Raw genomic sequence first — 25981 nt, 5'->3', positions numbered from 1 at the left:
AACTATAAAATTATAGTAATACAATATTATAGGTTTTAAATGTGTGAAAGTATACAGTGTGTTGAGTATTTAAAAACTTGAATAATGTGATAATAAACTCTATTAATGTACATTTGTATGAATAATGGAATAATATTGATTGTAAAAAAATATGTAACAAGGTGACATAAACGTACTAATATAAATGTTGTTAATGGACGTATTTTCAACCTGCAAATAAGGTACAAGAACTGAAACAAATACTGTAAACTATGATACACCGTGTGTTTTGGTGTATAAGACGCACCCCCATTTTCAAGGCTGTCTTCAGGAAAAAAAATATATTTCACAGTTATCATTTGTTTATTTGTTCACTATCAGCATAATATTTTATTATTCTATAGAATGCTTCAGAAGTAGTGTCCAGAATAAAAGAAAACAAGCCCATGGACTAGTTTCTAGTCCATGCAGTATGTTATGGCTGACCATGCTAGTTTCTAGTCCATGCAGTATGTTATGACTACAATTTTTAACCTTCGGTGTATAGGATGCAGGGGGTTTTGAGAACCCTTTTTGATAAAAGAGCGTGTTATATACCGAAAAATACGGTGCTTATGTGGGCTTTCTTACTCATTTAAAGGTTAAAAAATGATTTGAAAACTTAGTTTTGTAATAGCTAAGTGATTTTATTTTTCATAAAGGGCCCCAGAGGACACAAAGGAGACATTGGATTGCCTGGATTGCATGGTTTACAGGTAAGAACAGTACATTATATACTTGAATTAATTGAGTTCTGAACATGTGGCTGTATTTGTCAATCTTTAATACACCAGTTTTATAATCTTGTGGATTACTGGTAATAAACACATGGATGTGTTTGTTAAGTCTTATCACAAATGTTTTACTATGTAGCAGGCTACTAATAATAAACACATGGATGTGGTTGTTAAATCTTAACACAAATGTTTTACTACATACCATGGTAATGGTAAACACATGGATATGGTTCTTAAATCTTAACACAATTATTTAGTTATGTAGCAAACCACTGGTACTAAAAACTTATGTTTTTGTTCAGTCTTAACACATTTGTTTTGTTATGTTACAGGCCACTGATAATAAAATGAAACTGACTCTGTCCTTTAAATGGTTTTCAGGGAATAAAAGGTCAGAAGGGGTCATCAGGGCTCTCAGGGGAACCGGAACACCTGTAAGTATGAGTTTGTTTTACAACATTTTAATATGGGTAAATCATAGCTGGAATCCATAATATAACAATAGATTCCATATGGATTGCTGCAAAACATTATTATATATTGAGAGGTGAGATGATGTTAAAATGAAAGAGGATAAAACAGCTGTTAGGATCTAAGAGACAGAAATAATAGACGTCACTCTAAAGTGTCTCTATAACCTATCATGAAACTGATAACCTTACCAAAGTGTCTCTATAACCTATCATGAAACTGATAACCTTACCAAAGTGTCTCTATAACCTATCATGAAACTGATAACCTTACCAAAGTGTCTCTATAATCTATCATGAAACTGATAACCTTACCAAAGTGTCTCTATAACCTATAATGAAACTGATAACCTTACCAAAGTGTCTCTATAATCTATCATGAAACTGATAACCTTACCAAAGTGTCTCTATAATCTATCATAAAACTGATAACCTTACCAAAGTGTCTCTATAATCTATCATGAAACTGATAACCTTACCAAAGTGTCTCTATAATCTATCATGAAGGCTGATAACCTTACCAAAGTGTCTCTATAATCTATCATAAAACTGATAACCTTACCAAAGTGTCTCTATAACCTATCATGAGAGCTGATAACCTAACCAAAGTGTCTCTATAACCTATCATGAAACTGATAACCTTGCCAAAGTGTCTCTATAACCTATCATGAGCTGATAACCTTGCAAAGTGTCACAATCTGTTATAAGGCTGATAACCTTGCCAAAGTGTCTCTATAACCTATCATGAAGCTGATAACCTTGCCAGAAGTGTCTAATCTATCATAAGGCTGATAACCTTACCAAAGTGTCTCTATAACCTATCATGAGGCTGATAACCTTGCCAAAGTGTCTCTATAAGCTATCATGAGACTGATAACCTAACCAAAGTGTCTCTATAACCTATCATGAAACGGATAACCTTACCAAAGTGTCTCTATAATCTATCATGAAAGCTGATAACCTTACCAAAGTGTCTCTATAACCTATCATGAAACTGATAATCTTGCAAAGTGTCTCTATAACCTATCATGAAGCTGATAACCTTACCAAAGTGTCTCTATAACCTATCATGAAGCTGATAACTTTACCAAAGTGTCTCTATAATCTATCATGAAACTGATAACCTTGCCAAAGTGTCTAATCTATCATAAGGCTGATAACCTTACCAAAGTGTCTCTATAACCTATCATGAAACTGATAACCTTGCCAAAGTGTCTCTATAAGCTATCATGAAACTGATAACCTAACCAAAGTGTCTCTATAACCTATCATGAAACGGATAACCTTACCAAAGTGTCTCTATAATCTATCATGAAACTGATAACCTTACCAAAGTGTCTCTATAACCTATCATGAGAGCTGATAACCTTACCAAAGTGTCTCTATAACCTATCATGAAACTGATAACCTTACCAAAGTGTCTCTATAACCTATCATGAAACTGATAACTTTACCAAAGTGTCTCTATAATCTATCATGAAACTGATAACGTTACCAAAGTGTCTCTATAACCTATCATGAAACTGATAACGTTACCAAAGTGTCTCTATAACCTATCATGAAACTGATAACCTTACCAAAGTGTCTCTATAATCTATCATAAAACTGATAACCTTACCAAAGTGTCTCTATAACCTATCATGAAACTGATAACCTTACCAGCTACTCATCTTGCTATCAGATTTATTTCACTCATATCTGTGAATGCTTTACATTTATGTACTTGTTTATTTTTTTGTGTATGAGAGGTTCTTTTGTTTTCTACCTCACCACTAAACGTTCCTGCACGTTTAACTATAAATGTTATACATGTTTTATGTCTTGCATTTTGGTTTTATTTTCTACCACATTTCTAATTCTCTTCTTTTCTTATGTCTCTAACTTTATTTTTTGTTGTTGTGAAGGAAAATATTTCTTCAAAATAAGAGTGTTTTGTGAACTTATTATTTTTGTACAATAACTTATAAATAACCTATTATGATCTTTAGGGTATCACAGGACCAACAGGGCCAAAAGGAGAACCAGGTCTGCCAGGTGATGCTGTGGTGGTAAGTTCCTTCTTACACGAATTCTGTGGTGGCAAGTTCCTTCTAACACGAATTCTGTGGTGGTAAGTTACTTCTAACACAAATTCTGTGGTGGTAAGTTCCTTCTAACACGAATTCTGTGGTGGTAAGTTCCTTCTAACACGAATTCTGTGGTGGCAAGTTCCTTCTGACATGAATTCTGTGGTGGTAAGTTCCTTCTAACACGAATTCTATGGTGGTAAGTTCCTTCTAACACGAATTCTGTGGTGGCAAGTTCCTTCTAACACGAATTCTATGGTGGTAAGTTCCTTCTAACACGAATTCTGTGGTGGCAAGTTCCTTCTAACACGAATTCTGTGGTGGTAAGTTCCTTCTAACACGAATTCTGTGGTGGCAAGTTCCTTCTGACATGAATTCTGTGGTGGAAAGTTACTTCTAATACGAATTCTGTGGTGGTAAGTTCCTTCTAACACGAATTCTGTGGTGGTAAGTTCCTTCTAACATGAATTCTGTGGTGGCAAGTTCCTTCTAACACGAATTCTATGGTGGTAAGTTCCTTCTAACACGAATTCTGTGGTGGCAAGTTCCTTCTAACACGAATTCTGTGGTGGTAAGTTCCTTCTAACACGAATTCTGTGGTGGCAAGTTCCTTCTGACATGAATTCTGTGGTGGTAAGTTCCTTCTAACACGAATTCTGTGGTGGCAAGTTCCTTCTGACATGAATTCTGTGGTGGTAAGTTCCTTCTAACACGAATTCTGTGGTGGCAAGTTTCTTCTGACACGAATTCTGTGGTGGCAAGTTCCTTCTGACACGAATTCTGTGGTGGTAAGTTCCTTCTGACACGAATTCTGTGGTGGCAAGTTCCTTCTGACATGAATTCTGTGGTGGTAAGTTCCTTCTAACACGAATTCTGTGGTGGCAAGTTTCTTCTGACACGAATTCTGTGGTGGTAAGTTCCTTCTAACACGAATTCTGTGGTGGCAAGTTCCTTCTGACATGAATTCTGTGGTGGTAAGTTCCTTCTAACACGATTCTGTGGTGGCAAGTTTCTTCTGACACGAATTCTGTGGTGGTAAGTTCCTTCTAACACGAATTCTGTGGTGGCAAGTTCCTTCTGACATGAATTCTGTGGTGGTAAGTTCCTTCTAACACGAATTCTGTGGTGGCAAGTTTCTTCTGACACGAATTCTGTGGTGGCAAGTTCCTTCTAACACGAATTCTGTGGTGGCAAGTTCCTTCTGACACGAATTCTGTGGTGGTAAGTTCCTTCTATCACGAATTCTGTGGTGGTAAGTTCCTTCTAACATGAATTCTGTGGTGGTAAGTTCCTTCTGGAACCAGGTGATGAGTACTTCCTTGAATTCAGTGAAACCAAGTTAGCACTTGAGTATTTCAGTAAGAAACAATTTGATATACATTAAGTTTATAAATAAACTTTATCTTCTGTCAATTGTTAAGTGTACTTTTATGCTTTGAACTATATGACACCACACACCAAACTAACTATTATTAAACTTGCTGATAACTTACTATATGATACTATACATCAAACTAACCATTATTAAACTTATAGATCACTTAATATATGACATCAGACACCAAAAATAACCACTATTAAACTTACAAACGACTTATGACATAACGCCAAACATTGAAACTATCAGTATTAAACTTAAAGATGACTTAATATGTGACACAAACATCAAACTAACCATTATTAAACTAAACTTATATTTGTTCTCAATTAGTTTTTAAGGTATATGGTAAATAATTAAAGCATTGAATAACAGAGGTTTGTTCTTCTAATGATATTATCAGTTTACATATTAGTATCTTCAATGTCCTTCAGATATATATACCCATGAATTCTTGATAAATAAAGTTAGCTGATCTGTTCAACTTTTATCTTCAGGTAGAAGGACGTATTGGACCAAAAGGTGAACCTGGACCTCCAGGACCTGAGGTAACATTATTATTCCAGCCTTAGGACTAACACATACCAGACTCTTATCTTTCTATTTTATCTATAGATTAATTAAACTATAACTCATTTTATTAAACTTATTTTCACATGACAATGTAATATAAATAACTTGTAGATAATCAATAACTTATCAAGCTACTAGTTTCACTAAACACATCATTTTGACAGGGTGAGCAAGGTCTTCAGGGTTTACCTGGACATGTTGGATCTGCAGGGAAAAAGGTAAATATAGTGTTATGGTATTTATTAGCACCATACTTGATTTTAAGAATACAGGAATAATGAAATAACGTGCTTTAGGTGAATTAAAATAGTTTACTCAGTAATTATGAAAATTAAACCAACATTTCAGGTTATCAATGTGATGAAATATTTTATGTTGTAATATAGAAAACTCTAGTCCAGAATACTGTCACTAGTTCATAATACAAACAGGAGTAGAAATTAGTTCATGTGGAAATTAGTTCATATTTTTCAATAAAAAATATTCTAATTTCCTTTTATTATGTGAGTTGTCTTCTCTCACTTTTCTTACATGTACAGCAAACATTGTAGGTATGTTGTTGTTTGGCTCAAAACAACTAGGCTATCTGTTCCAAACAACTGATAAACAAAATAAAATAACAGTAAAATTATTATAAAGTGTAAAACGAAATTATGTTAAAACTAAAACAGTGGCCAAACATTGGATAAAATCTTAAATAGAAATAAAAACATTTATAAGGTGGACAGAGGCACCATCACCAATGACACTGTCCAATTTCAGGGGTAAACCCATGGTAAAAACGTCTAACATGGTGCCACTACTAATGGTCATAATGATGGCACAATAATAAAATGTGGGCTATTGTGACTCTGGTATCACACAGACCACACATTGGTGCATCAGTCCCAGATAAAAGAAAATGATGGGTTAAAAAAACTGTGACCAATGTGTAGCCTAGTTAGGACAACTTCCTTCTTCCAGTCCTTATGGAAACATGTCCAATAGAAGGGTTTATCTGGAAAGCTCGTTGTCACGTTGCTCATTCCAAGTTGACTGCCAACTGGCATGGAGCCAAACCTCAAATACAGGGCTGTAGTCCATGAATGGAATAGGCATGGTAGTAATAACACCAGAGCAGATAGGCTTAGCTGCAGTGTCAGTGAGTTTATTCCTGTGAATATCATTATGGCCTGATATCCAGAAGAAACTAGATAGTAGTAGATGATAAAGATGATCAGTTTTGGATATCGATGAGAACAGGGTTAGAACTAATCTGAAGCGACTTCAGGGCCAGTAGAGGGCCTAGCAAGTCAGAATAAATAATATAGCTCATGTACTACATAGCTTCTATGTGGTCCAGGGCAAGAAAAATGGCGTACAATTCAGCAGTGAACACAGAAACTGTTGAGGGGATCCTGTGTGCAACCTCTGAACCACAAAAATCCATGGTGGAGCCCACCCAGTCACATGATTTTGAACCATCCAAATGAGAATGGAAGGATGGTTCAAAAGATGTTTAGCTAATAGAAGTCGGCACTTCCATTTGGGAATATCCACCTTCTTCAGATGACTCAAAGAAAGGTCCCATTTGGGGCTGGTAGTAAGTCATGGTGAGAAGGGCTGACCAGTGGAAACAGCAACAGCATCCAAAAATAGACCCAAGTCAGCCAAGTTAACCTGGATAAAAAGGTCAAAAGGAACAATGGTAGAAAATACAGAATAATGTATGATTGGCTAGAAGTTGAACATACATAGAACATGTTATTGTTTAGTACAAGGTGAGTCTGTACAGAATATGTTACAACTTACTAACAGAGTTTATACAGAATAATGTATGATTGGCTAGAAGTTGAACATACATAGAACATGTTATTGTTTAGTACAAGGTGCGTCTGTACAGAGTATGTTACAACTTACTAACAGAGTTTATACAGAATAATGTATGATTGGCTACAAGTTGAACCTACAAAGAACATGTTATTGTTTAGTACAAGGTGAGTCTGTACAGAGTATGTTACAACTTACTAACAGAGTTTATACAGAATAATGTATGATTGGCTACAAGTTGAACCTACAAAGAACATGTTATTGTTTAGTACAAGGTGAGTCTTTACTGAACGTAATAACTAAGACCATATCTGTGTAGAACATGATATAGTTTTTCTATGGTAGATATTCATAGAGTATTTACTTAAAACAGGATAGTTTTAGAAGTTTTCATTCACTATAGATTTACCTATATAAAAAAATGAAACAGATATCGTAACTTTTATTGAAGGAATGTGTGAGAGAAAGTTTTTAAATAATTTTATTCTTTTAGGGTGAGCCAGGAGAACCAGGGGAACAAGGACGACTTGGTGAGAGAGGTCCTCCAGTAAGTATTTCTTACATCACAGCACATTGTAATTATAATGTAGCTGTTGAAGTTAACAACATATGTGTAAGGTAGTGGAGGGATGAACTTTCAGATTCACAGGACATTGTAATTATAATATAGCTGTTGAAGTTAACAACATATGTGTAAGGTAGTGGAGGGATGAACTTTCAGATTCACAGGACATTGTAATTATAATGTAGCTGTTGAAGTTAACAACATATGTGTAAGGTAGTGGAGGGATGAACTTTCAGATTCACAGGACATTGTAATTATAATATAGCTGTTGAAGTTAACAACATATGTGTAAGGTAGTGGAGGGATGAACTTTCAGATTCACAGGACATTGTAATTATAATATAGCTGTTGAAGTTAACAACATATGTGTAAGGTAGTGGAGGGATGAACTTTCAGATTCACAGGACATTGTAATTATAATATAGCTGTTGAAGTTAACAACATATGTGTAAGGTAGTGGAGGGATGAACTTTCAGATTCACAGGACATTGTAATTATAATATAGCTGTTGAAATTAACAACATATGTGTAAGGTAGTGGAGGGATGAAATTTCAAATTCACAGGACATTGTAATTATAATATAGCTGTTGAAGTTAACAACATATGTGTAAAGAAGTGGAGGGATGAACTTTCAGATTCACAGGACATTGTAATTATAATATAGCTGTTGAAATTAACAACATATGTGTAAGGTAGTGGAGGGATGAAATTTCAAATTCACAGGACATTGTAATTATAATATAGCTGTTGAAGTTAACAACATATGTGTAAAGAAGTGGAGGGATGAACTTTCAGATTCACAGGACATTGTAATTATAATATAGCTGTTGAAATTAACAACATATGTGTAAGGTAGTGGAGGGATGAAATTTCAGATTCACAGGACATTGTAATTATAATATAGCTGTTGAAGTTAACAACATATGTGTAAAGAAGTGGAGGGATGAACTTTCAGATTCACAGGACATTGTAATTATAATATAGCTGTTGAAGTTAACAACATATGTGTAAGGAAGTGGAGGGATGAACTTTCAGATTCACAGGACATTGTAATTATAATATAGCTGTTGAAGTTAACAACATATGTGTAAGGAAGTGGAGGGATGAAATTTCAAATTCACAGGACATTGTAATTATAATATAGCTGTTGAAGTTAACAACATATGTGTAAAGAAGTGGAGGGATGAACTTTCAGATTCACAGGACATTGTAATTATAATATAGCTGTTGAAATTAACAACATATGTGTAAGGTAGTGGAGGGATGAAATTTCAGATTCACAGGACATTGTAATTATAATATAGCTGTTGAAGTTAACAACATATGTGTAAGGTAGTGGAGGCATGAACTTTCAGATTCACAGGACATTGTAATTATAATATAGCTGTTGAAGTTAACAACATATGTGTAAAGAAGTGGAGGGATGAACTTTCAGATTCACAGGACATTGTAATTATAATATAGCTGTTGAAGTTAACAACATATGTGTAAGGAAGTGGAGGGATGAACTTTCAGATTCACACGCCATTGTAATTATAATATAGCTGTTGAAGTTAACAACATATGTGTAAGGAAGTAAAGGGATGAACTTTCAGATTCACAGGACATTGTAATTATAATATAGCTGTTGAAGTTAACAACATATGTGTAAGGTAGTGGAGGGATGAACTTTCAGATTCACAGGACATTGTAATTATAATATAGCTGTTGGAGTTAACAACGTGTGTAAGGTAGTGGAGGGATGAACTTTCAGATTCACAGGACATTGAAATTATAATATAGCTGTTCAAATTAATATATATATATATATATATATCTAAGGAAGTGTATAGATAAAATATTGGTTTCACAGCACTTTGTAATTATAATATAGCTATTCACGGTATTTTAACATGTCAAGAGGAAAACCAGTGATATTGGCTAAGTGTGATAACAAATGTCCCATCTTTTGCTGGGTGTACTAATCAAATGGCACATACTTAAATGGGAAAATTGTTATTTTGCCATAATGTATAATTATTAGTCATAATAATAGTTGTGAGCCTATTGAAATAATAAAAGATAATAAAAATAATGTTAAGGTATTGTATTTGAATTAAATAAACAAGTAGTTATTAGATGACAGGGGATTATTTAAGTAATACTGGTATATGAATTTCATGGTATCATTTGCTGGTATATATATTTGATGGTATTTGTATATCTTAATTCTTACAACAAATTTCACTTCTAATGAATTTGACGTAGTAATATGAAACATGTGGAACTGTGAATGGTACAAAGGTTTTTATATTCACTCAGTAACTTACTGAGTAAATATTTTCAAATGTACACAAGTTTTGTTTCAACTATAACATATACATATTTACATGCTTACTGTCTACCTAATATATGTCTGTCTATATATATATATATATATGTAGGTAGATAAATTTGTGATTTCCTCAGTTGCACAGCATTACATACCTGGTTTCAATACCTATGATGCATACAGCACAGATAACCCATTCTGTAGCTTTGTGTATAACAACAAAAAATTAAATTTGTCGTTTCTATAAATTGAAATGAAAGGATATGTCACAATCAACACATTACAATTGTATACATTTTTGTGTAAGGTCTCACACCTAATTACTAAAGATACCTTTTTGCTGTCCGATACTAATGCTAGAATCTGTCCTGTTATGTTTTACTTGTTGGGAATAGAATTCAATGGAAGTTATCTGTAGGCATTCATTAACTCATTTGTTAGAATAGCAGTAGACATTGTCTTTGGGTCATTTATGATAGTTAGTGTCATATAAATAAGGCCAAATGTAAGATGTCCCTAAAAAACAATAAAGCTGTGAGCATAATAACTTAACAATCTACACAACTGGATTTATTAATACTGTAGTTTCAGTGTTGTCCTTAAAACTGACTAGATTACCTTTTGACTCCTGGTGTTATTTTAAACATTTTCAGTGACTTGTGTAGGATTGGTAGAAATACAAGTTAAGGAATAACATAATTGTTACCCTATGTAAACCATTTCTTTAATAAATAACATAACTATTAAAAATATATGCTCCAGTTAAATGATTTATTTTCCAGGGTGAGCGAGGAGTTCAAGGATTTCCTGGACCAGTTGGACCACAAGGACCTCCTGTAAGTTCTAGCACTCACTAGTTTACTTTTGTGTAGTTCTTTGATAAATAACATTACTTATTATTTTGCAATTAATTTTTTTTTTTCCATTAAAGGGGCCCCCAGGAAAGGATGGAATTCCTGGAATCGACTTGGAAACAACAATTGTGCCCGTATGTAAATCATCTTGAAATATGTGGGTTCAAACTGCAGGATAACAACTGGCAGTAAACTAGGAAAGAATTAATCCATATTAATATAAATTTTAAAGTTTTTTTATTACAAAGTAGCTGACCCCTTCAATCATCTAGCTAGTGTTGTGAAATCTGCTTGGAATAGCACAGAATTCAGTGTTATTTATTACCATCATAATTTAGTGATAAATTCATTATTGTTTATTCTTCATTACTTTACTTTTTTATGATGATTCTTAATAGATTTCATGTGACATATTTAAATAGAAGTATCTTCTCTAATTATTGGTAACATTTCCAAAACAGGGACCTAAAGGGTCTTCAGGAAAACCTGGAGAACCTGGACTTCCTGGAGTGAAGGTAAAATACTTTATTGACTGATAAAAGTGTTGTTTCTTCTGGAGTAAAGGCCAGTAGTATTGGCTAAGTGTGATAAACCTACATTAGGTTAGACAAGTATTACAGTTGTTTCTTGTAGAGTGTAGACCAGTGATGTTGCCTAAGTGTGATAAACCTACATTAGGTTAGACAAGTATTACAGTTGTTTCTTGTGGAGTGTAGACCAGTGATGTTGGCTCAGTGTGATAAACCTACATTAAGTTAGACAAGTGTTACAATTGTTTCTTGTGGAGTGTAGACCAGAGATGTTGGCTAAGTGTTTTAAACCTACATTAGGTTAGACAAGTGTTACAGTTGCTTCTTGTAGAGTGTAGACCAGTGATGTTGGCTATGTGTGATAAACCTACATTAGGTTAGACAAGTGTTACAGTTGTTTCTTGTGGAGTGTTGACCAGTGATGTTGGCTGAGTGTGATAAACCTACATTAAGTTGGACAAATATTACAGTTTTTTCTTGTAGAGTGTAGACCAGTGATGTTGCCTAAGTGTGATAAACCTACATTAAGTTATATAAGTGTTACAGTTGTTTCTTGTGGATTGGAGACCAGTGATGTTGGCTAAGTGTGATAAACCTACATTAAGTTAGACAAATATTACAGTTGTTTCTTGTGGATGGGTGACCAGTGATGTTGGCTGAGTGTGATAAACCTACATTAAGTTAGACAAATATTACAGTTGTTTCTTGTGGATTGGTGACCAGTGATGTTGGCTAAGTGTGATAAACCTACATTAAGTTAGACAAGTGTTACAATTGTTTCTTGTGAAGTGGAAAACCAGTGATGTTGGCTGAGTGTGATAAACCTACATTAAGTTAGACAAATATTACAGTTTTTTCTTGTAGAGTGTAGACCAGTGATGTTGCCTAAGTGTGATAAACCTACATTAGGTTAGACAAGTGTTACAGTTGTTTCTTGTGGAGTGTAGACCAGTGATGTTGGCTATGTGTGATAAACCTACATTACGTTAGACAAGTGTTACAGTTGTTTCTTGTGGATTGGAGACCAGTGATGTTGGCTGAGTGTGATAAACCTACATTAAGTTAGACAAATATTACAGTTGTTTCTTGTGGATTGGTGACCAGTGATGTTGGCTAAGTGTGATAAACCTACATTAAGTTAGACAAGTGTTAAAATTTTTTCTTGTGAAGTGGAAAACCAGTGATGTTGGCTAAGTGTGATAAACCTACATTAGGTTAGACAAGTGTTACAATTGCTTCTTGTAGAGTGTAGACCAGTGATGTTGGCTAAGTGTGATAAACCTACATTAAGTTAGACAAGTGTTACAGTTGTTTCTTGTGGATTGGAGACCAGTGATGTTGGCTAAGTGTGATAAACCTACATTAAGTTAGACAAATATTACAGTTGTTTCTTGTGGATTGGTAACCAGTGATGTTGGCTGAGTGTGATAAACCTACATTAAGTTAGACAAATATTACAGTTGTTTCTTGTGGATTTGTAACCAGTGATGTTGGCTGAGTGTGATAAACTTACATTACGTTAGACAAATATTACAGTTGTTTCTTGTGGATTGGTGACCAGTGATGTTGGCTGAGTGTGATAAACCTACATTAAGTTAGACAAATATTACAGTTGTTTCTTGTGGATTTGTAACCAGTGATGTTGGCTGAGTGTGATAAACCTACATTAAGTTAGACAAATATTACAGTTGTTTCTTGTGAAGTGCAATACCAGTGATGCTGGCTAAGTGTGATAAACCTACATTAAGTTAGACAAGTGTTACAGTTGTTTCTTGTGGATTGGAGACCAGTGATGTTGGCTAAGTGTGATAAACCTACATTAAGTTAGACAAATATTACAGTTGTTTCTTGTAGAGTGTAGACCAGTGATTTTGGCAATGCGTGATAAACCTACATTAGGTTAGACAAATATTACAGTTGTTTCTTGTGAAGTGCAATACCAGTGATGCTGGCTAAGTGTGATAAACCTACATTAAGTTAGACAAGTGTTACAGTTGTTTCTTGTGGATTGGTGACCAGTGATGTTGGCTAAGTGTGATAAACCTACATTAGGTTAGACAAGTGTCACAGTTGCTTCTTGTGGATTGGAGACCAGTGATGTTGGTTAAGTGTGATAAACCTACATTAAGTTAGACAAGTGTTACAGTTGTTTCTTTTGGATTGGAGACCAGTGATGTTGGCTAAGTGTTTAAACCTACATTAAGTTAGACAAATATTACAGTTGTTTCTTGTGGATTGTTGACCAGTGATGTTGGCTAAGTGTGATAACCCTACATTAGGTTAGACAAGTGTTACAGTTGTTTCTTGTGGAGTGTAGACCAGTGATGTTGGCAATGTGTGATAAAGCTACATTAGGTTAGACAAATATTACAGTTGTTTCATGTGAAGTGGAAGACCAGTGATGTTGGCTAAGTGTGATAAACCTACATTAAGTTAGACAAGTGTTACAGTTGTTTCTTGTAGAGTGAAGACCAGTGATTTTGGCAATGCGTGATAAATCTACATTAGGTTAGACAACTATTACAGTTGTTTCTTGTGAAGTGCAATACCAGTGATGCTGGCTAAGTGTGATAAACCTACATTAAGTTAGACAAGTGTTACAGTTGTTTCTTGTGGATTGGTGACCAGTGATGTTGGCTAAGTGTGATAAACCTACATTAGGTTTGACAAATATTACAGTTTTTTCTTGTGAAGTGCAATACCAGTGATGCTGGCTAAGTGTGATATACCTACATTAAGTTAGACAAGTGTTACAGTTGTTTCTTGTGGATTGGAGACCAGTGATGTTGGTTAAGTGTGATAAACCTACATTAAGTTAGACAAGTGTTACAGTTGTTTCTTTTGGATTGGAGACCAGTGATGTTGGCTAAGTGTTTAAACCTACATTAAGTTAGACAAATATTACAGTTGTTTCTTGTGGATTGTTGACCAGTGATGTTGGCTAAGTGTGATAACCCTACATTAAGTTAGACAAGTGTTACAGTTGTTTCTTGTGGAGTGCAGACCAGTTATGTTGGCTATGTGTGATAAACTTACATTAAGTTAGACAAGTGTTACAGTTGTTTCTTGTAGAGTGTAGACCAGTGATGTTGGCTAAGTGTGATAAACTTACATTAAGTTAGACAAGTGTTACAGTTGTTTCTTGTGGAGTGCAGACCAGTTATGTTGGCTATGTGTGATAAACTTACATTAAGTTAGACAAGTGTTACAGTTGTTTCTTGTAGAGTGTAGACCAGTGATGTTGGCTAAGTGTGATAAACTTACATTAAGTTAGACAAGTGTTACAGTTGTTTCTTGTAGAGTGTAGACCAGTGATGTTGGCTATGTGTGATAAATCTACATTAACTTAGACAAGTGTTACAGTTGTTTCTTGTGGAGTGTAGACCAGTGATGTTGTGGGATAAAGAGAGCCTCATTTATGGACAGACAATAAATTAAGTTTGACTTTACTGCAGTTCATGAGTTATATATAACATGAATGCATGTCAATATGACATTAACATATTGACTAAACTGAATTTGCACTAGGACAAATGATTTTATAATATATTTTAAAGTAAGCATCAGTTAGCCTACTGAATAAAAACCAGTATTTATTAAATTATTTCAGTGAAATCTCTACTACAGTTATAAATATAATTATAAATGTAGTTATAAATATAGTTATAAATGCAGTTATAAATATAGTTATAAATGTAGTAATAAATATAGTTATAAATGTAGTTATATATAGTTATAAATGTAGTTATAAATATAGTTATAAATGTAGTTATAAATATAATTATAAATGTAGTTATAAATATAGTTATAAATGTTGTTATAAATATAGTTATAAATGTAGTTATAAATAAAGTTATAAATGTAGTTAATTCAAATTGATTTGGTACATAATGTGGTATAACTTGTCAATAATAACTTTTTAACTACTGTGGTCAGTATTTTAGTTTGAATACCTTTAACATAAGTAGATCTTTCCTTACTTACCAGGGACAGAAAGGTGTACCAGGAGATTTGGGTATACCTGGTCTACCAGGAAGGAAGGTAATGCTTCAATTCTGTTAATCTTATACCTAAGTTATGTTCACAAGTGAATAATCTAAAGTTTCTTATGAGTTTCGTGGCAATGGAGAACTGTTTTTAAATCAATTAAGAAATACTGAGATAGCTATTGCTAAAGATGGCTGTGATTATTATATTGTACCAAACTTGTCTTTATTAGTAAAATAAGCCAGGCTTAGCCTGGTGATTAGTGTACTTGCTGATTAGTTACTGAATATACATCCCCTTTCAGCAGGGGGTGGGAGTAATACTGTTCAGTTCGTTTCCACTGTTCACTACTAAAACAAGTAGCTCGAGAAGTGGTTCTGACCACTGTTTACTACTAAAACAAGTAGCTCGAGAAGTGGTTCTGACTACTGTTCACTACTAAAACAAGTAGCTCGAGAAGTGGTTCTGACTACTGTTCACTACTAAAACAAGTAGCTCGAGAAGTGGTTCTGACCACTGTTCACTACTAAAACAAGTAGCTCGAGAAGTGGTTCTGACCACTGTTCACTACTAAAACAAGTAGCTCGGGAAGTGGTTCTGACCACTGTTTACTACTAAAACAAGTAGCTCGAGAAGTGGTTCTGACCACTGTTTACTACTAAAACAAGTAGCTCGAGAAGTGGTTCTGACTACTGTTCACTACTAAAACAAGTAGCTCGAGAAGTGGTTCTGACCACTGTTTACTACTGAAACAAGTAGCTCGAGAAGTGGTTCTGACCACTGTTTACTACTGAAACAAGTAGCTTGAGAAGTGGTTCTGACTACTCTTTACTACTAAAACAAGTAGCTTGAGAAGTGGTTCTGACCACTGTTTACTACTAAAACAAGTAGCTCGTGAAGTGGTTCTGACTACTGTTCACTACTAAAACAAGTAGCTCGAGAAGTGGTTCTGACCACTGTTTACTACTGAAACAAGTAGCTCGAGAAGTGGTTCTGACCACTGTTTACTACTGAAACAAGTAGCTCGAGAAGTGGTTCTGACCACTGTTTACTACTGAAACAAGTAGCTCGAGAAGTGGTTCTGACTACTGTTTACTACTAAAACAAGTAGCTTGAGAAGTGGTGCTGACCACTGTTTACTACTAAAACAAGTAGCTCGAGAAGTGGTTCTGACCACTGTTCACTACTAAAACAAGTAGCTCGAGAAGTGGTTCTGACTACTGTTCATTACTAAAACAAGTAGCTCGAGAAGTGGTTCTGACCACTGTTTACTACTGAAACAAGTAGCTCGAGAAGTGGTTCTGACTACTGTTCACTACTGAAACAAGTAGCTCGAGAAGTGGTTCTGACTACTGTTCACTACTGAAACAAGTAGCTCGAGAAGTGGTTCTGACTACTGTTCACTACTGAAACAAGTAGCTCGAGAAGTGGTTCTGACTACTGTTCACTACTGAAACAAGTAGCTCGAGAAGTGGTTCTGACCACTGTTTACTACTGAAACAAGTAGCTCGAGAAGTGGTTCTGACTACTGTTTACTACTAAAACAAGTAGCTTGAGAAGTGGTTCTGACTACTGTTTACTACTAAAACAAGTAGCTTGAGAAGTGGTTCTGACTACTGTTCACTACTAAAACAAGTAGCTGGAGAAGTGGTTCTGACTACTGTTCACTACTAAAACAAGTAGCTCGAGAAGTGGTTCTGACTCCTGTTCACTACTAAAACAAGTAGCTCGAGAAGTGGTTCTGACCGCTGTTCACTACTAAAACAAGTAGCTCGAGAAGTGGTTCTGACCGCTGTTCACTACTAAAACAAGTAGCTCGAGAAGTGGTTCTGACCACTGTTCACTACTAAAACAAGTAGCTCGAGAAGTGGTTCTGACCACTGTTCACTACTAAAACAAGTAGCTCGAGAAGTGGTTCTGACCACTGTTCACTACTAAAACAAGTAGCTCGAGAAGTGGTTCTGACCACTGTTTACTACTAAAACAAGTAGCTCGAGAAGTGGTTCTGACCACTGTTTACTACTAAAACAAGTAGCTCGAGAAGTGGTTCTGACTACTGTTCACTACTAAAACAAGTAGCTCGAGAAGTGGTTCTGACTACTGTTCACTACTAAAACAAGTAGCTCGAGAAGTGGTTCTGACCACTGTTCACTACTAAAACAAGTAGCTCGAGAAGTGGTTCTGACCACTGTTCACTACTAAAACAAGTAGCTCGAGAAGTGGTTCTGACCACTGTTCACTACTAAAACAAGTAGCTCGAGAAGTGGTTCTGACCACTGTTCACTACTAAAACAAGTAGCTCGAGAAGTGGTTCTGACTACTGTTCACTAGTAAAACAAGTATCTTGAGAAGTGGTTCTGACTACTGTTCACTACTAAAACAAGTAGCTCGAGAAGTGGTTCTGACCACTGTTCACTACTAAAACAAGTAGCTCGAGAAGTGGTTCTGACCACTGTTCACTACTAAAACAAGTAGCTCGAGAAGTGGTTCTGACCACTGTTCACTACTAAAACAAGTAGCTCGAGAAGTGGTTCTGACCACTGTTCACTAGTAAAACAAGTATCTTGAGAAGTGGTTCTGACTACTGTTCACTACTAAAACAAGTAGCTCGAGAAGTGGTTCTGACCACTGTTCACTACTAAAACAAGTATCTCGAGAAGTGGTTCTGACTACTGTTTACTACTAAAACAAGTAGCTTGAGAAGTGGTTCTGACCACTGTTCACTAGTAAAACAAGTATCTCGAGAAGTGGTTCTGACTACTGTTCACTACTAAAACAAGTAGCTAGAGAAGTGGTTCTTACTAGTCTATACGAAGATGCTGTGACTGCAGGAATTTTATTCATTTATATAAAGACTTTTTTAACATACGTGTTTTTCAAATATCGTGACACAACTAGTGTAGATAGCTATGGACTTGCATTGCATAAAACCCAACAAACAAATTAATGAAAGACAGCTTTGACAAATTTACATTTATTTCTTGAACTAAAGAAAAACCTTATCAAACCATGATTATGACCACTAAAATATACACTACATGTTGTAACCTAACAAAGAAACAGTTTTGTTGTGTAATTAGGATAAGAAACATCAATAAACCATGACTGTGAGCACTAAAATGTACACTACGTATTGTAACCTAACAAAGAAACAGTTATTCTGCGTAGTAAATTATGAAATTTAAAGAATATATGTAATTAATCTATCCTTAAGCAAGAGTAAATAAAATATCAGGATATGTTACACACTAGACTGAGTATTTATTGGAGTTTAACTCTCACAAGTAAAACATAATATGCTCAGTTACAAAATGTTTGAACTTTTAAATGAACAGAACTAAACTTCCTAGAAGTTTTAAGTACAACATTTAATAGTTTTAGTTGTCAACGTTTGTGTTTTAAACCATATCCTGTCTATTTTATACATTTATAGTACCTGGCATGTTTCATTGTTTTATTTTATTATTACTTGCTATGCGATGACAAGATTACAAATGAAATTACCGACAACACATCTGATCAACTTAATTACAGGGAGTGACACCATAATTTACAAACATTGAGTGTTTTTTGTTGCAATAGTTATAGTCCAATGAGTCAGTAATGCTATCCTATTAACCCTAATAGGGTGTGATCTGGCATAAGAAAACTGAATAGTAAACTAAACCAAATGACCCAGGATGTAAGTATAAACATAATAATAACTTCCGTTAAAATGTGCAACATGTCACAGAAAGAACATTTTTAACCAGCATATCTAACATGTGAAGACTAAATACTGTTTTATTTTTATTACAAGGGAGAGAAAGGTGAAAGAGGAGAAAGAGGTTTAGCAGGAAAAGATGGGCAAGAGGTAAGAAACTAATTTATCTTAGTTTCAGATGAAGTAAACTCTATTAGTTTATCTTAGTTTCAGATGAAGTAAACTCTATTCATTTATCTTAGTTTCAGATGAAGTAAACTCTATTCGTTTATCTTAGTTTCAGATGAAGTAAACTCTATTCGTTTATCTTAGTTTCAGATGAAGTAAACTCTATTAGTTTATCTTAGTTTCAGATGAAGTAAACTCTATTCGTTTATCTTAGTTTCAGATGAAGTAAACTCTATTCGTTTATCTTAGTTTCAGATGAAGTAAACTCTATTCATTTATCTTAGTTTCAGATGAAGTAAACTCTATTCATTTATCTTAGTTTCAGATGAAGTAAACTCTATTAGTTTATCTTAGTTTCAGATGAAGTAAACTCTATTAGTTTATCTTAGTTTCAGATGAAGTAAACTCTGTTCGTTTATCTTAGTTTCAGATGAAGTAAACTCTATTAGTTTATCTTAGTTTCAGATGAAGTAAACTCTATTAGTTTATCTTAATTTCTGATGAAGTAAACTCTATTATATATAACAGTTTGTTTTCCTTATAATATTTTCCAAAGTTTAGATAGATGTGAAAGTTTCAAGGATCCATACAATGACAACAAAAACCTTAGATTGATAAAATGTAACAATTTAAGTGAAGATTTTCATTTATTTCTACTATTATGAAGCAATAAGTTTATGGACTTTTATCTTTTAAAATCTATGGGTTAATTCCTCATAGTAGAGAAAGCTCAGACAGCCCATTGTATGACTTTCAGTTTAAATAAATAATTATTTATATTTAACAGGGTGATAAAGGTAAAAAAGGAGAAGAAGGCAGAAGAGGAGATAAAGGAGACACGGTAAGGATCTGAAACATTTAAATTAGGACTGTGGATTATGGTATGTAACCACTCCAACAACTGGCCTTAGTGATAGTGTCTTAGGACTACTACCTGTGGATTATGGTATGTAACCACTCTAACACCTGGCCTTACTGATAGTGTCTTAGGACTACTACCTGTGGATTATGGTATGTAACCACTCTAACACCTGGCCTTAGTGATAGTGTCTTAGGACTAGTACCTGTGGATTATGGTATGTAACCACTCCAACAACTGGCCTTAGTGATAGTGTCTTAGGACTACTACCTGTGGATTATGGTATGTAACCACTCTAACACCTGGCCTTAGTGATAGTGTCTTAGGACTAGTACCTGTGGATTATGGTATGTAACCACTCCAACAACTGGCCTTTGTGATAGTGTCTTAGGACTAGTACCTGTGGATTATGGTATGTAACCACTCCAACACCTGGCCTTAGTGATAGTATCTTAGGACTAGTACCTGTGGATTATGGTATGTAACCACTCCAACACCTGGTCTTAGTGATAGTATCTTAGGACTAGTACCTGTGGATTATGGTATGTAACCACTCCAACAACTGGCCTTACTGACCATAACTAATAGTGTCTTAACCTTCAGTTTACAAAGTTACGAGTTTCTCTTCAAAAGATGTCAAAAATGAAGTACTAAGGTATAATTTTATGTGGGATTTGTAAAAACTTTGCTAGCAACAAACAAAAGGTAAATATGTATGCAAAAACGGCTCGTTGAACCTGACGATGACCCAAGAAGGTCGAAACGTTGTTCGCTCTTCTACATAAAATATTTTCTCAACCCAAACGAGCCGTTTTTGCATATAAATTTCTCTACAAGTGGGTTTTCTCGACATCACTGATTATTATTTCCAACAAAAGGTAAGTTTAATTATAATTATCACTTGTTATTACAGTAAAATACATTGATCATTTCTGGTTTTTTAATTATTCCAGGGCTTCAGAGGACCACAAGGTCTGAGTGGAGAACCAGGATTGATTGGAATGCCAGTAAGTCTTTGAAAACAAATTTGACAGCTTACTGTTTTTTTGAGATGAATTTCTAAAACATTATTATTTTATAAATCCCAGTATTTATTTTAGAACGATATTTAGCAAAATGAAAAAAAGTATTTTTAAGAGTTGATCTGTAAACACTAAAATCATGTTTCAATAATTCCATTTTCCCCCATCTTTTATGAGTCCTACACACTGCCCTAAAAGATTAAAGATATATGAGAAAAAAAATCTTTAAATAACCCTCTCTGAAATTATTAATTAAAGAAGAATTAGAGGAGATTTGATTAAGGACTAGGAGACACAGCTATAAATTTTTGGCAGGGTAGGAGTCATCTTCGACATATAAATTTTTGGCAGGGTAGGAGTTATCTTCAACATATAAAGTTTTGGCAGGGTAGGAGTTATCTTCGACATATAAAGTTTTGGCAGGGTAGGAGTCATCTTCGACATATAAAATTTTGGTAGGGTAGGAGTTATCTTCGACAGTTACAGTTCTATTTATCAAACAGGTTGGTTGGCTTTTGGAATGGCTTGCTTTCAGATAAGGTGGATGAATAAATGTGAGTGAGTTTAAGGGAAAACTTATTAAATATTTAAATGATAATGGCTGGTTATGATTTTCTTTAGTGGATGGGATGTACTAGATGAACCATATGTCCTTAGTGTCTTTAAATTTCATGTTATGTGTTGAAAGAAGAACCAGAAGTTAGAAAACACTATAAAGAAACAGACATAAACCTCAGTGAAGAAGACAGAAACCAAATACTTCGTTAAAGAAAATTATAACATACTAAAATCAACATTTGTACTATTATTGATAGATATTAGTAATGTTTTTAACATACAATTTTATTTTCATGTTTCATTATCCAGAATAGACTGTAGAACGTGTTGTAGGTGTAATATATGAATGTTGAATTTCATTGATGTGTCTGTTGACAATACTGTAACATTTAAACCAGTGGTTCTTAACCTTGTTGGAGGTACTGAACCCCAGAAATTTTGTTCTTGCATTCACTGAACCCTTCGCAATTGGAACAATAAAATATGATTTTTTCAAATTCAAAACATAAGTAGATGTTTTATTAGTGCACAAAATGAACTATGCATCAGTTGCACACAATATCACTGTGTTCAAAGAACAAAACCAACAAAATATGAATTTGAAATAAAAACAAAAACATAACTCAATATGTGCTGCAAATCAATGTGACTTTTGCTGTTGCCTTTCAGAGACAAGTTCAGAAATGCGCGGCTTCACCTTGGCAAGTGCCACTCTCATATCATTTTAACAACAAAGTCTGTTCCTTTTCTTCGTTTTTATGTCTACCATCCTCGAAAAGGATTGCTCGCAAAGATACGTTGTAACAAACGGTATGAGTATCTCAAGGGCTTTCTTAGCAATAAGAAAGTACGATTTGGTGACACCAAAACGTTGAGAGCGTTGTTGTTCTGAAAAGTTGCTGTTGAACCTGGCTCTGCTGGAGTTCAATGATTTCGTCGAGGTATTCATCATTGACATCTGCTGTCGCAACACTAAACGTGAATGGCTGTCTTACCCATGCAGGATATGACTCTCTGGTGGGAAAGTATCCATCGAGAAACTTCGCGAGCTCATCTAAGTGCATGACAATTGCTTGCTTCAGTTAGCCGTGTACAGAAATGTCTCCGATTTCAGACACATCTTCGATCTTACTTACACAGTCGTCCAGCAGGGGAAAGTTTGCGAAGTTATCATTCTCTGTTCAACATCTCCATAATGGTAGTTTTTTGAAAAGCCTTCATGTTTTCTTCAGCTTTGATGATGTTGACTTCACCACCCTGCATCTGTTGATTGAGATGATTGAGAGCATTGAAGATATCGGCCATGTACACCAAAATAAGAATGAACACAGATTTTTCGAAGCAATCTGCATGACAATGTTGGTGCTCTTGCAAAAATAGGGCTAATTTCACACACATGGCAAAAACACGATTCAACACATTTTCCCGGGATAACCACTGAACGTTAGAATGGTACAGAAGTACCCCGAATTCAGAACCCATTTCATTACACAGCTCTTTGAAGATGCGATGCTTCAGGGCACTATTTCACACAAAGTTCACACATTCCACGACAATTTTTAATACTTCTGCCAGTTTTGAAGGCAAGGTTTTTGTTGCCAATGCATGTCTGTGCAGAACACAGTGTGTTACAATGATGTGTGGTGCACGGCTTTCACCAGTGCACCAAAACCAGAGTTTCGTCCCAGTATGACTAGAGCTCCGTCCAAACAAATTACAGAAACCATATCCCACGAAAGATCATTGTCTCTGAAGAAGTCTTCCACAAGTTTCTTCACGTCTTAGTTGTTATTGTAAGAGGTTTACAAAATAAAAAATCTTCTTTTATCCCGTCGTTCTTCACATGGCGCACGAATACAACAAGCTGGCTTAGACTGGAAACATCGGTGGTCTCATCGAGTTGAAGGCTGAATTTTACTGGGCTTGAAATCAGATCTGCAACTACTTGAGTCAAGATGTCATCGCTCATGTCATCTATTCTGCTGCTGATGGTGTCATTTGAAAGCGGAATTTGGGATAACTTATTTTCAGCAATTTTTCCTTGCATGATATTTGCCATCTTCAACGCAGCTGGTTTCATGAGTGCTTCACCAATGGTGTGTGGTTTGCTCTGCTTTACGATCAAGTACACAACTTCGTACGATGCTGTGAGGATCAGTTTATCAATGGGTACAAAGCCGAGAACAGGAAAAGTAGCCTTTTCATCGAACCTGACTCTCTTTACCTTAAATTCAGCAAGTGTTGAGTTCTTGTATTTCCCATCTCCATGCAGGTTTAGGGAGTGTTCTCTTAGTTTTGCTGGTGCTAGACTAGAATTGCTCAACTTGGTATTGAAAATCATGCATTGAGGACGTTGACTCCCATCATGTTCCGTTATACACACGTGAATCCATATTGTACGTATTCGTCCGACCGCTTTCTGTTTTTGCTCGATATAGTTAGTATGAAGGGATTGAAAGATTAAGAAAAAAATCACAAATGAGGCACGATTACTACAGTCACAAGTCCACTGCTAAGCGCACGAAGTTCCCTGCAGCACAGATATTAAGGCCAAGTGATGTGACGTGTTCAGCTGCAGCCAATGATGGTCAAGTGGAGTATGACGTCACAAATCATACGCGTGGTGTGAACGGAATGGACATACACACAATGTGTGTGTTTTGACCTCCACCGAACCCCTGGGGTTCGATTGAACCCAGGTTAAGAACCACTGATTTAAATGTTGGATTTTATTGTTGAGGCTTGGGTATACTGTAGGCCTAATTTTTTTATTTTTGTTTCTTAAGAAATATTAGCTCTTTTGTTTTGTTTCTGATTCTTATATGAATTGATTCATTTTTGGTTTTTTAAAGGTAGTTTAAAACTTAATCAGTGATGACGAGAAACCCACTTGTTGAGAAATTTATATGCAAAAACGGCTCGTTTGGGCTGAGAAAACACTTTACATAGAAGAGCGAACAACGTTTCGACCTTTTCTGACCGAAAAGGTGTTTTCAGCCCAAACGAGCCGTTTTCAATATATAAATAGTTTAAAACTTATTTCTAGTAATAATACTTTTATGGTTTTGTAAATCTGCTGATGCACATATATATAGTAACATTCTTTAATAGATACTTCATTAAAATTCTAATTAAAAGCATCCAATATACTGCTACTTTGAGGGGAAGAAACTGACCTTTGTATGATGACAGCATACTAAATTTAATATTTATAAATATGTCTTATAACTAGATGACATGATCATGTAATTAATTTCATTCACCAGGGGGTACAAGGTCAGCAAGGCAAACCAGGAACACCAGGAACTAAAGGAGAGAAGGTGAAGAGCAACATGATCATGGAATATTGTTCCATATTACTATTAAAATAATTTTAAATACTGATATAAAGTTTTATTCCAGTATTAGAGGTACAGCTAAGATAGGATAATGAAGTCTTAACTTTTTAATTGTGTTGTATGCAGTAAAAACTGTAGAACACAGTTGTTTACAAAATGAAATGAACCAAACCTTTGAATATTTCAAATATATGTTTTAATGTGTATTTTTTTAAAAGTTGTGTTTTTCCCATAAATGACCAGAAATATTTCTGATGTCATATTATAACTAAACCTTGAGAATGATAAAAAGTGTTGTTTTACTTCAGGGAGACCAAGGAGAACCAGGTAGACCTGGTGATGTGGCCAGAGCTGGTGCTCCGGTAAGTGTGAAACTATTACAAGCCAATTACTTATGTGTATATAACCAGTTTTGGCTAAATAACTTATCATAGACAAAGATTCTTACTTCAATGTCAGAAATTATCATCACTATCAGCTTCTGATGTTTCAGAAAATGTTGTGTAACTGATAAATATATAATAATTAGAATAAATCAAGTCAATGTTTGTATGCATGTGTCAACTTCAGTGGCAGTCCTTCAATAATCAAAGATGACATAGGGAAAGGGCTGAGAAACCAGATACTCTTGAATTGTTTACTGTAATTCCAGCATTTTGTGATAAGTGCCTGAACTTGCTGGCACATTTCTTTTCACAAATATTTATTTTACTATAGGTAACACTGTAGGCAAGGTGTGTCTCCAAGAGTGACAATCCTGTGAGACTATTACCTGCACATCCTCTGAACAGTCCTGAATAGCTTTGTGCCATGTGGTGTGACCATGAGTTAGGGTCTCTCAATGTGTAGTATGTATATTAGCTGTGATCAGGTTATGCTTTATTACATATTCGTAACTCAACTTGGTCCATCTCTTCACCACTGGCCAGAGAAAAGTTCTCCATAAAGTATTCTTCAAAGGTCTATGTTCTATCATATGCACCACATGACCAACCCAGCACAGTTGTCATTAAAGAAGCATAGCTTCTACGCTG

General features: G+C 35.0%; 1 protein-coding gene across 1 annotated transcript in view; it reads left to right on the top strand.

Annotated features, from left to right (window-relative positions):
* The first annotated feature begins 1184 nt into the window (after nt 1-1184).
* The window catches only part of LOC143241624 (uncharacterized), a 61577-nt gene continuing 36780 nt past the window's right edge, over nt 1185-25981 (top strand). The window contains exons 1-14 of the mRNA XM_076484800.1: nt 1185-1189; nt 3214-3273; nt 5167-5217; nt 5407-5460; nt 7545-7598; nt 10711-10764; nt 10860-10916; nt 11244-11297; nt 15300-15353; nt 19099-19152; nt 19958-20011; nt 20983-21036; nt 24876-24929; nt 25256-25309. Of these exons, the coding sequence (XP_076340915.1) occupies nt 21031-21036; nt 24876-24929; nt 25256-25309 (114 nt within the window). The 5' untranslated portion in view covers nt 1185-1189; nt 3214-3273; nt 5167-5217; ... (7 more) ...; nt 19958-20011; nt 20983-21030. The remainder of the gene's footprint in view (nt 1190-3213; nt 3274-5166; nt 5218-5406; nt 5461-7544; nt 7599-10710; nt 10765-10859; nt 10917-11243; nt 11298-15299; nt 15354-19098; nt 19153-19957; nt 20012-20982; nt 21037-24875; nt 24930-25255; nt 25310-25981) is intronic.

The sequence above is a fragment of the Tachypleus tridentatus genome, unplaced genomic scaffold (assembly GCF_004210375.1).
Source record: "Tachypleus tridentatus isolate NWPU-2018 unplaced genomic scaffold, ASM421037v1 Hic_cluster_1, whole genome shotgun sequence".
NCBI classification, from domain to species: Eukaryota; Metazoa; Arthropoda; class Merostomata; order Xiphosura; family Limulidae; genus Tachypleus; species Tachypleus tridentatus.
Note: the sequence above shows the minus strand (reverse complement) of the source record. Positions and strands in the feature narration are given on the sequence as shown.